We start from the raw sequence: 12,801 nt of genomic DNA on the forward strand, positions 1-12,801 counted from the left end.
AGACTCAAGGTTGTGACCCAAGAACTACAACTAGTAGGGCCGAAAGGCTCTGATACCAATTGTATGTCCCGAAAGCGAATCTAACAACTAAGTTCTTGAATCAATCTTAACTACTAGCTAGCGGAAATTACTAGTAGTTAACCAAGATCTCGGATCTTGCTTGGGATTGTTTACTTATGGTTAAAGAAAGATAGAGGGAAAGAGAGAGAGTTGGTGAATAGATAAGGAAGATGTATTTTCCAAAAGTTGTAGTGCATAGGTATGCTTGCACGATATATGGTGCAAGACATACCATGCCTTTTCTATTATATTTAGCCCAATGGGCTCAAACTTTGAAAGGCCTTAGGCCCAAACATACATAGATAAAACCGACAAGCTATAAATATGCATCGTTAACATAACAAACAAATACAAAAGACTTATAAACAAAACAGGGCCCGACAATTCATAAATTTTATTGTTAAGATACATATTCCAATAGTTGTAAATACTTAATAGGACTAGATGGCCATCTGTTGTAACAACCTAAACACAAAACCATCGATGATAGTATCTTGGTCTAGCAAGAAGCCTATGGAAAAGGTTAGTATGGTCGTAGTATGTGTCACACCCCGACCGATGCGGAGTAACGTCGGGGCGTAACGCAATTGTTCATTGCACAAGTGACACTAATAGTTTACTAAATGCCTTCGAGTCTTGTATAAATATCACTTAAAAACCTGTAGCATGTATGAAAATAATTTGTCAACAAAAATGTTGAAGTTTTTAACACATAGTACATAAGAAATAGTAATTCAAAAGTCATTGAATGAATAAAACTAAGTATGTGAGTATGTAACAAATAAGGGTGTCCATTATTGACAATGGGCGTGTTGGTTCGTTATTGAGAATGAATGGTATTCACTATTGAGAACGAACGTGAGTGAAGGTCCGTTACTGAGAACGATTAGGCATGTGTTCACTATTGAGAATGAACACATAGTACTTAAGCAACCACAACCATAAAAACTACAAACACATAGCATTATCACGCATCATAAACACATACATCGAATTAAACACCCAACGACATAATTGTGAATCAATTGTAATAATGAGATAAAATGAAATAAGCGTGGACTCGATAATAGACATACATGCTACACCACAAAATATTCAAAGGTTAAAAGAAAACCCACTTGAAATGTAAAGCGCAGTAACGAGTAGACGGTTTAAGCGAGTTGGTGGTCACGTGAGAATTCCTGACAATTTGTCCTAGATTTATAAGCATAATCTAAATAAATATCCTAACGAGAATAAACGAATAAAACACGATATAACGAATATTGGAATGTTAAAGTTTTAAGTATGCTTTAAATAATAATAATAATAATAATAATAATAATAATAATAATAATAAAAGTAGAATAGAACACGTAATTAAATTAAATGTTCTTTATATGTTATTTTTTATTTTAATAGGGGTGTGTCCCTTGTAGTTTTCTTGTTGGGTTAGGTTTGAGTGTCATGATTTCGAGGTGAGTTTGAGTCAGTTATGGCATAGCTTTAGCCTTCTTGGAAGGTTCAGTCGTAGTCACATCGGTTGGTTTCTTTGAGCCATTAAGCATTAAAGTTTCTGATTTGACGTGGTTTTCTAAGAGGTAGCGGTAAGCGAGATGGCGTCAACTAAGGTTTGGGTTGCGCCCTAAAAAGGTGTCTTGGATCCTTATAGGGAGGCTAGTGATATACTTGTCAATCGCTCATGAGAGAGGAGTAACTAGGTGAAGAACTAGAAGGCTTATCTCATGGAAGCGGTTGGTGTGTAAGTGGAGTTGTCACTACTTTCTTGCTTGTCTGCTTCCAACTTTTGGAGTTTGTGCTTGAGACATAATTGTTTTAGCATGAGATCTTTTAATTCCTTCCAAGACATGACCATGGCATTGTCGCATCTTTCATGCCATTCCACCAAGTTAACCCTTCAGCGCCGAAGAAACTTGAAGCAAAGTTTGTCTTCTTACTATCGGGGCATTCACAATGGAGGAAAACGCTCTCCATGCTCTCGAACCATTTGAGGAGTACGATGGCATCCCCCGCCCCCATTAACTTATTAACTTAGGTGATTTCGCGATGGTGAAGGTTTTATAGGTGCAAGTTGAGGTGGGAGTGGTGCTCAATGAAGAATCTGTAATGGTTTGGATTTGGTTGAGCAAGTGTGGGATCACTGTGGCTATCTCTTTGGTAATTTGGGTTGCCATTCGATGACCTGAAATGCTGGTGCGATGATAAAGTTACTGGAACGACTGTGAGGGCGATGTGACGACATATTGTCGAACACGAAGTGAAGTGCGTATAAGTTACTTGAAATGCCATGAAAATTTAATAGTGAGAGGGCGTGTTTGTAGCATTGTAGTGCATCATCGTGAATATGTAACTTGAAATTGAAATCCATTAACACATGAAATGAAACAGTGTTGGAAATCGAACGTTCTTGAATCACCATGTGTGTTGTATTTCTAACAACTCACGAAAATAAAAATCTTTGCAATGGTCGATTGAATACCCATGAATCATCATGGATTTTCATATTTCAACCTTATTACAAAATGAAATAAAATGAATCAATAAGTGGAATATCCATGAATCGCCATAGATTTTCATATTCCATCAAACCATAAAATGAAAATCATCTAAAGAGATAGTTGAAATATCCATGGATCACCAAAGATTTTCATATTTCAACTAAAAGATATGTAATTAAATGGAAATTGATATCAAATTGTACATGAATTACGATGAGTTGGATATAAAAACAACATAGGAGTGAAATCATCTTTATTCAAGATGATGACATTGACGGCTTAAAGTATAACATTCGTTTTCTTTTATGAATAAATCATTTCAATGTATATTTAAAGTATTATTAGTTGAGTATTCAGTAAGAGAAACGGTTGTTTTAAGTCATTAGATACCGAGCAAACGTTTACGAAATTAGCAAACAAACAAACTTATATATATATACATATATATATATATATATATATATAGGGTTAGTTTCATTTGAGAACTCAAAAAAAGTTAAGAACTTTTAGAAACTCTTAAAAACCAAATATATTTTTAACTTATTTTATATTTTAACATTATTTGAGACTTGTTTATCATATTTATAAAAAAAATACATATATAAATCACAAGTTACACATGTGTAAAAGTTTATATATGTGTAAAAAAACATAGATATGCGTAAAAAATTAATTTTCATAATTGTAATCGTAAATATAAATGTCAAAAGTGATAAAACTACACTTAATTAAAATTAACATACAAAATTTTTTATAAAAAATGTTAGTTATTAAAAGTTCTTTCAAATTCTTAAATAATTTAAGAGTTCTCAAATGATATATATATATATATATATATATATATATATATATATATATGGAAAGTATAAGGTGGAAACCCTTTCTAGTTAAGAAGAACGTAGAAACTTATTTATGTGGTCCAAAATGTGGGACGTATGCTAAATTTTTTTTTTTTTATAATTTGAAGGGTTTTTAAGTAATTTCAATTAGCCATTGTCCTCCCCTATCACCCTACCCTACTATGTCACATCCATCTCTTTTTCCATTCTCTTATAATTTATTTATATATATTTATTGTTGTAAAAAAAACAAACTTGATATATATATATATATATATATATATATATATATATATATAGGCTAAGTATAAAATGAAAACACATTTGAGTTGTGAAAGCTCTAGAAACTCATTCTCAATCACATATTTTTAATTAATGTTTAAATCTTGTGGTCCACAATTAAAATGAATAAAAAATGTAAATATAAATATAACTTTTTCTCTCTCCTGAAAACATATATAAAAATTAGTAAAAAAATGTTAAAAAATAGCAAATCATTTTTTTTTATGTTTCGATGTTTTGTATTAAACGTTACAACATATATTACATGTAACAAAAAAAACGATGTTACATAGGGTTCTCGTGGATTTTCATAACTCAAGTGGGTTTTCATTTTAACCTTACCATATATATATATATATATAGGGGAGGGATATTTCGAGAACCATGCTGAGTTGTAAGAACTTAAGAACTCAATTATTGGCCACACATTTAATTAAATGGATTGGAATATGTGGTTGAGATTAAATCTGGCAAAAAAGTCAAAGTATGAGAGAGAATAAATATGTAAGTGGTTACACTAACTTTTACGTCTGTTACACATGTGTAAAAAGTCGACTCGGTGCGTAAAAAATTCTGTAATTTTTTTACGTGTATGTAACTTACATATATTACGCATGTGTAAAAAAAATTCGAAAAAAAAATCGTTACACTGAGTTCTGAGTTCTTAAAACTCAGAGGGGTTCTTATTTGAAATCTCTCCTATATATATATATAAGGGCGGAACTTAGTATGGACGGGGAGGGGTCGTGGCCCCCTGCTTAATTTGTTAGAATCCTCCGGCCGACCATCAGTTCTTCACCGGAGATCAAAGGTTTAGTGATTTTTTGGTGTTCGACCCTCCAATCTATCAGTATAGTAGCTAAAGTGAAGTATGAAAGTGACAAAATGCATTGTAATTTTCTTCTAACGGCAGCCTGAGTTGTAGCCATAGTGCTATGAATACTCATAGGAAGTGGAGAAGAAGAAGTATAAATGATATATATGGTCCTTATTTATAAACTTTTAATGAGTAGGCCTTTTCATTTCCAATGTTCAAATTATCAATACTTTATGTCAATTCAAGAGACACATTACATTCAATATTCTTTATTATATGGTTCTGTTAAATATACCAAAAATATACCAAATTCAAAGACTTTTAAGAAAATTTACTTTTTGTCAGACTGAAAACCAATAGTTGTCAGCATTTATTTGTAAACCTAGAAAACAATGAAAATTTAAAATCTTTACATAACCCAAAATACAGTTGAAAATTTATACCATAACAAAACAAAAAATACAGTTGAAAATTTATGAACAGATTCAATATTATTTAACAATAACAATAACAAAATTCTTAGGATTAAACTAAACTAATATTCCGATTTCTTACCATGGCAGATAACGAATTTATCATGACTACACCACAATTTTTCACTCATCAGGTATAATCAGTGTTGGGTTAGGTTTTCTTTCAAAATCGTGGTGGTAGACGGTGGTTAGGGTTTCGATATCGCCGGCGGTGGTAGCGAAGAACGGAGACGGCGACGAAGATAGGGCTAGGTGTGGTGGTGTGACCAAAACCCACGGTGGTGGAGAAAAGGAGACGACAGAGAAGAGGTTTTGAAGAAGAAAGGCTAGGTGTGGAGATGGCGGCGACGGTGGAGACGGCGGCGACGGCGGCGGCCATGACGGGGAAGGGTTAGGCGTCCGATAGCAAAGAACGACGACGAAGATAGGGCTAGGTGTGGTGGTGGTGAAGACGGAGACGACGGAGACGCTCGCAAACAGAAACGACGCCGTGACCAAAACCCACGGTGGTGGAGAAGAGGAGACGACGGAGAGCTCGGTGGTGGTAGCGAAATACAGAGACGGCGAAGAAAGGAGACGATGGCGCGGGTATCCTGCGGTGCGGAGATGGTGGCGACGGCGGCGACGGCGGCGAAGGGGTTTTATTAACATTACAATCCTTTAACTATTTCTAGTTTAATAAATAAAGAATCCAACTTTCATAACTTATACTTATTTTTACTAGTTTTTTTACCTCTTTTATTAACTTATATATAAAAATGTTTTTTATTAACTTTCATTTGTTACATCTTTTATTAACTTTTACATATATATATATATATATATATATATATATAATTAAATTTTTATTATTAAGTGTATTATTTATTTTTATTATTAATTTATATATACATTATTAACTTTTAATTATTAAGTGTATTATTTATTTTTTTATTAACTAATATATTATTAACTTTTTATTATTAAGTTTTTTATTAACTTTTTATTATTAGGTGCATAATTTGTTCTTATTATTATTAACTTATGTACACATGTTTTTATTAACTTTTTATTATTAACTTATATATACATGTTTTTATTAACTTTTTTATTATTAGGTGTATCATTTATTCTTTTTTATTAACTTATATATACACATTTTTTATTAACTTTTTATTATTAAGTGTATTATCTATTCTTTTTATTAACTTTTTATTAATTTTTAGGTGTTCGGGTCCCATGAAGAATTGATGAATTGGGTACAAAACTTGGCACGCTCTCTTGGTGTTGTCGTCGTCACTAAAAGATCGAACAAATATCCTAATGGGTTCGTGTATAAAGTTGTAATCATGTGTGATCGTGGCGGAAAATATAAAGTTAAGGATTCAAGTAAAGTTTCTGGCACAAAAAAAACTGACTGCCCATTCGAATTAGAAGGGAAATATTCAATAGAATATAATTCCTGGACGTTAACGATGATATGTGATGAACATAACCATCCGCCTGTACAGCATATGGAAGGCCATCCATATGCTAAGCGGTTAACTGATGATGAATTTAGTTTGGTTGCAGAATTGACAAGGATGAATGTGGCACCACGTGATATTCTATCGATACTGAAGGAGAGGAACCTAAGTAATGCATCCACAATCAGTACGATTTACAATGCACGCACTAAAATTCGCATGAGTGAGCAAGCAGGCAATTCTCCGATGCAGGTTCTCATGTCTATTTTACATTCTAATGGTTATGTTTATGAATTTACTACAACTGGTTCAAACGAGTTAGAAAATTTATTTTTCGTTCATCCAATATCATTCGATATTTGGCGTGCATTCCCACACGTGTTGATTATAGATGCCACGTACAAAACAAACAGCTATAATATGCCTTTTGTTCAGATTGTTGGTGTAACTTCGACCAACAAGACATTTTCCATAGCTTTTGCCTTCATGCAAAATGAAAAGATAGAAAGCTATACATGGGTCTTAAACTGTCTAAAGTTAACATTAGACAAGTGTATGCACCCACGTGTTATACTTACAGACAGGGAGTTGGCTTTAGTGAATGCATGCAAAGAAGTTTTCCCGAATGCTACTCAATTACTTTGTAGATGGCACATTAGTCGCAACATATTCAAGAACTGTAGGCAATCTATCAGGTCAGCACGTGATTGGGACAACTTTCTAAAATTATGGGAGTTACTAGAAGATTCTACAACTTTGGTTTCTTACACAGACAATTACAAGCAACTTCAGTCATTCTTGATAAAATATCCACGTATGTTTTCTACGCCCCGATATATTTTTTTCTTTTTATATATCTCTTATAAGTTTAATTACTTTTTCAGGTGTTTTAAAATATGTAAATGAAAATTGGTTGAACAAATACAAGGAGATGTTTGTGTCTGTCTGGATTGATCAACATCTCAATTTTGGAAATAACACAACCAATAGAGTAGAAAGCCAGCATGCGGTATTGAAAAAATATTTGAAATCTTCAAAATGTTGTTTGGATAAATTTGTGGGTTGTATTAATCGTCTCGTGCAGTCGCAACATACATCAATCAAAGAAAGTTTTGAGAAAAGCAGAGTTGTTCGCATACATCAACACAATATACGATGTTTTAAACTATTGCGCGGTTTTGATTCAAATGAAGCTCTCGATATAATTCTTGCGGACCATGAAAGCTGGAAGAATCTTCAAGTAGACTCTTCAAATTGTGGTTGTCGACTTCGCAACAGCTGTGGGTTACCATGTGCTTGCGAACTTTCAATGTATATTAGTTCAGGTAAGTATAATCTGATTGATTATTTTAATATTAGTTCAGATTTTTTTAATAATGATTCTATAAAATTGTTAATATATTACTTATTTATATTTTAACATAGGTCAATGTATTTCCTTGGATTCGATTGATATCTTTTGGAGGAAGCTAGATTTTGTACCTTCAACAACTATCCAAGATGACGATGTTAGTTGCGAGAATGAACTAAAACATTTTAAAGAAAACTTCAACAAGTAGTCCAAAGGTGGGAAAAAAAGTTGGTTAAGAAAGCTGAAGGACATAATAGGTCTCGGTACAACAGATATTCAAGAACCTCAAATTCAGAAAAATACTCGTGGAAGACCAAATTTGAAGAAATCACAACAAAAAAGACGTGTCGGTCAAGGTACAACTGATATTCAGGAACCTCGAGTTCAGAAAAATACTCGTGGACGGCCAAGCTTGAAAAAATCACAACAGAAAAGGCGTGCTGAATTTTGTTCAGCCAGATATAGTTGCTCAAATGTGCCCAATTTTGTTGATCCGATTAAGGAGCCAGCCAGACATAGTTCATTCGAATTTGACCTGAACAGTGAACCGTTGATAGACTTGAATGAAGTCCCAGGTGAATGTTTTGAGCGTTCATACATGATAGACTTAAATGTAATGCCACAGTTGAATGATTCCAATATAATGAGCGATATTCCAAAAGTATTTCATCCATATATAACAAATATACAGAATGTTAAAGGCGATGGAAACTGTGGATTTCGAGCAATAGCTGTTTGCCTCGGACTTGATGAAGAAAAATCTTATGAGTACATTCGACAGCAAATGAGAGAAGAGTTACAAAATCGATACGATATTTATAAAGATATGTTTGTCAGGGATGTAAATTCATTGTATCATGACTTGTGTTTTTTTGGGTCACCTTGTCCAGAAGAACACTGGATGAAAATGCCTGAGGCAGGTGTTCTGATTGCCAATAGGTTTGGTGTTATCATCCATTCTTTAAGCATGTCAGGCAGTACCACTATTTTCCCATTTTGGAGTGGTCCAGAAGAAAGTCAACATCACAGAGCTCTTACAATTGCTTTAGTATTTGGTGAGACCCATTATGTCATGGTAGAGTTACAAGGAGAATCCCCAATGCCTGTTATCACGCCTTATTGGAATCTTAACAATATTAGCCGGTCTGCAGTTAGGTGGGAAACAATGTATAAGTCGCGTCTAGAACTGTACAGCCAACTTTATCGTCCTGAAAGTGGGTTTGTGGATTTAAGTGATTAATTATTTTAGTGTTTTTACATTCATAATGAACTTGTATTTTCGTATTTATATATTTGAGTACTTTTTAGAAGACTAGTAATATTCATAATTGTATAATAAAATATTTAATATACTATTATTAATACTAGTATTGCAAAAAACTAATTACAATAGTCTTTAAAAAAACCTAATTAAAAAATAGATATTAGTAGTTTAAATAATTATTATGTAATGATTAGTAGTTATATTTAAATAAAATAGAATAAAAATGATGATTGATATGATTAGTAGTTGATTGAATGATTAGTAGTAGATTAATAGGGTTGACTTGGTATACCAAATAAAAACTTTTTGTATATTTAAAGCCCCCCTTATTATATAATAATAATAATATAAAAATATAATGGAGATATTTGATTTCTTTTTTAAGTTTTTACTTTAATCTTCTTTGTTGGTTTATTTAATTTAGTTTTAAAACATTAGGTTCCTATTTTAGTTATTTTCTTATAATTTTCACATTCTAGCAAAATATAAAAAAAGTTATACATTTAGATCTTTTATGTAAGAATTGGTTTCTCAACGGTGTATAATCTATTTACTTTTAAATAATTTTATGTTTAAGGATTGTTTTGAAGTTTGTTGCCCCTGCACTTTAGATGTTCAAGTTTCGGCCCCCTATCTAAGTGTTCAAATTCCGGCACTGTGTGTGTATAGGGAGAGGATCAAGAGGTGTTGGTACATGTTTGTCAGTTGTTCATAGTCTAGTATTTGTTATCGAGTCTGTAATATAGTTAATGGTTTGTTTATGTTTTGTTTTGTAAACTAGCGAAGTTATCAGCAAGTTCGCTATGGCGAACTTGCTGATTTAGCGAGGTTACTGACAACTTCGCCAGTGGCGAAGTTGTCGTGTTTAAATACACTGTTTCAGCAGAAACAGAAGAGGACGTGAGTTAGGGTTTTTGGTTACGCTTTGTTTCGTTTTGTTCTCTGTAACAGTGACTTACTGTCACGTGTTTAGTTATTCAATATAACGTGTTTACCTTATAGCTCGTGTTCATTGTTCGTGTATTCAATCTCTACAATATCTACACTCGTACCTATATACGCAGGGATTCCGCACCTGCGTTGTTAGAGATTTCCCGTGTACGATCCGCGTTCAGGAACCTACAATTGGTATCAGAGCCATCGGCTCGATTGTGAGGTTCGGGATTTCACGCGGGTGTAGATTTCGTTTCATTTCGGGTGTTACCGGGACGAGTTTTTGGTGTGTTTATTCATTCTAGCTACCTACCAGTGTGTTTAAGCCTTTAAACCTTCAAAATTCTCGTTAAAATCCGAGTTTCAGATCTGAACTGTTCTTCGCGTTCATCGGGCGAAGTTGCTGAATTCAGGCGAAGTTGCCGTCACTGGAGATTAGGGTTTCGGCGAAGATATAAGGATTAGCGAAGTTAACCACAACTTCGCTTACCTCATAAGTTCGTCAAAGCGAAGTTATCCGTAACTTCGCTTACCACCCAACTTCGCTTACATCCTAAGTTCGCTCATTCTAAGCGAAGTTATTCTTAACTTCGCCAAGTCAAGCGAATTTAAGATCCAGCGAAGTTCTTGTTCAGCGAAGTTAACTTCCAGCGAAGTTATTCTTAACTTCGCCATCTGAGCTGTTTTAATATTTTTTTTGTGTGTTTTTCAGGTTTTTCAGGTTTTCGCAAGGATGTCCGCGATTAACATCTCAGATTTAGTCAAGATGGAGGTAGAGGCGGGGTCAGCCACTAAGGCCCCGAGGTTGATGAAGGGAACGGACTTCGTGGCATGGAAGGACAGGTTCATCCAGTATATCAAATATCAGGACGCCAAGATGTGGGTGTGCATGCAGGATGGATATGTACCTCCAACCATGCAATACGAAGGACGTGATGTGGTGAAGAAGTACAGTAAGATGGATGACGAGGAGAAGAAAATGTATGAGGCTGAGAGTAAGGCCCATGCTGCTATTACTATGGCACTACCTCAAGAAGTTCTTCATACATTCCGAAAGTACACTTCTGCAAGAGAGCTCTGGGATGCTCTGGAAAACAGATTCGAGGGGAACGTGGGTATACGTGCCTCAAAAATTAAACTTTTAAAAACCCAATTCTCCGTCTTCAAATATTTGAAGAATGAATCCTTAGATGATATTATCACCCGATACTATCACTTAATGACAGAGCTTAGCAACTATTCAATTGCCTATCGAGAGGAGGAGATCGTTGAAAAGCTTCTAGATGCTCTCCCACCGAAGTGGGAAATGTATACCGTGTTAATGAGGAAGACAAAGACTTTCCTAACTGTGACTTAGAAACTGCAGTGAACAAGCTCAGAACGTATGAGCTAAATATGGTTCGAAAGGAGACACCCACAGACCAGATACAAGACCCTGGTATGTATGGTGCTAAAGTTAACTCAGGCTCAAGTTCAAGGCCTGAATCTGCTGCATTTTATTCGAAGGGGGAGTCAGGTTCTGACTCTGCACATGAAGGAAATGTTTCTGTGAACTCAAATGGGGACGTATGTTTTGTTGCTGGAGGATCTAGTGCTTCAAAGCCTCAATCCTCTACAAGTGGTTATTCAGCTGGTCCCACAAGCAATAATTACACCAAGATGCCTATGAGTGTAAAATCTGCTGAAGAGCAGTTTGCAGTCTACGCTTCATTTATTGCTTCATACGAGAATTATATCCAGGGGAAGATTGTGGACCCTGCCGTTCTTGATGAGGATTATGACCAGATTGATGCTGACGATTTGGAAGAAATGGATTTGCAATGGCAAATGGCAATGATCGTGAGACGGGTAAAACGTTTTATGAACAAAACAGGAAGAAAGTTTGTTAGTGGTAGGCCTGGATTTGACAAATCAAAAGTAAGGTGCTACAATTGTCAACAGTTCGGGCACTTTGCTAGGGAATGTAGGAATGAGAGAGTTGAACGGGGACAAGTTAGGCCTAACCAACACTCTGGAATTAACCGCGAGATCAATGCCATGTTAACTAGAGAGGCAGGAGAATACAACTGGAACCAACACTCAAGTGGTTTGGGTGAACAAGCACACATGGCTGAGACTGAAGCTGTAGAAGTTGAGAAGGTTGATGGAGAGAAGAAAGCAAATGAAGAAGAAACTGCTTTCATGGCGAACGATCAGGATGGTAGATCCAAGGTATGTCCCAAAATTATTTGTGCTAATTGTGAAAATTTGACTGAGCAACTAACCAATATAACTGATCAGTATGTCAAATTAGATGCTGAGTTTAAAACTGTTAAAGAAGATCACCATTTCATTAAAGCAAGAGAAAACAGTTATAAAGTTAAGATAAAGGCTTGTGAAAAAGACATTAAAAGTCTTAAAACTAAACTTGCTGAGAAAATAGAAATTATTGATCTTAGTTATGAGGTTTTGGAAGAAAAGACAAAATTGATTGCTGATAGAGATAAACAGATTGCTGACCACCAGGTAAAGGTGGTGGAACTGAACCGCAAACTTGAGCAGTTCAGAAACTCCTCGGCTATCCTTGATCACCTTGTGAGTGATCCAAGTACCTCTGCAAAGAGGGCAGGAATCGGATACCACGAGGTTCCACCACCCTTTAACCATAATTACACTTATAATCCAAGTGTTCAGAAATCTGTTGATTTTGAGATTGCTCAGTCAACCCCAATTAGAATTACTAGTGTCAAACCAAGTGTTAGCTGTGGCGAAACAAGTTCGCCTGTTTCTAGTGTGAATATTTCTGTATCAAGTCCAGTCTCATCAGATTCGGATATGTTGTCCGAATCTGGTCAGACAA

General features: G+C 34.8%; 1 protein-coding gene across 1 annotated transcript; it reads left to right on the plus strand.

Moving 5' to 3' along the window:
* Positions 1-6,423: 6,423 nt before the first annotated feature.
* LOC143548942 (uncharacterized) lies at positions 6,424-9,005 on the plus strand. The gene is made up of 4 exons (XM_077039980.1): positions 6,424-7,228; positions 7,608-7,739; positions 7,840-7,922; positions 7,974-9,005. The coding sequence occupies exons 1-4, from the start codon at positions 6,424-6,426 to the stop codon at positions 9,003-9,005; spliced, it is 2,052 nt and encodes a 683-aa protein (XP_076896095.1).
* Positions 9,006-12,801: the final 3,796 nt, after the last annotated feature.

This window comes from Bidens hawaiensis, unplaced genomic scaffold (genome assembly GCF_021521415.1).
Source record: "Bidens hawaiensis isolate Kalapana, Puna unplaced genomic scaffold, B.hawaiensis_p1.1 tig00000946_1, whole genome shotgun sequence".
In the NCBI taxonomy this organism is placed as follows: Eukaryota; Viridiplantae; Streptophyta; class Magnoliopsida; order Asterales; family Asteraceae; genus Bidens; species Bidens hawaiensis.

Excerpts from the sequence above, each read along its gene's own strand:
- LOC143548942 (XM_077039980.1), top strand. The coding sequence starts at position 6,424 with ATGATATGTGATGAACATAACCATCCGCCTGTACAGCATATGGAAGGC. Across the intron at positions 7,229-7,607 it reads ATTCTTGATAAAATATCCAC|CTCTCGATATAATTCTTGCG; the intron begins GTATGTTTTCTA and ends ATTCAAATGAAG. Across the intron at positions 7,740-7,839 it reads TTCAATGTATATTAGTTCAG|GTCAATGTATTTCCTTGGAT; the intron begins GTAAGTATAATC and ends ATTTTAACATAG.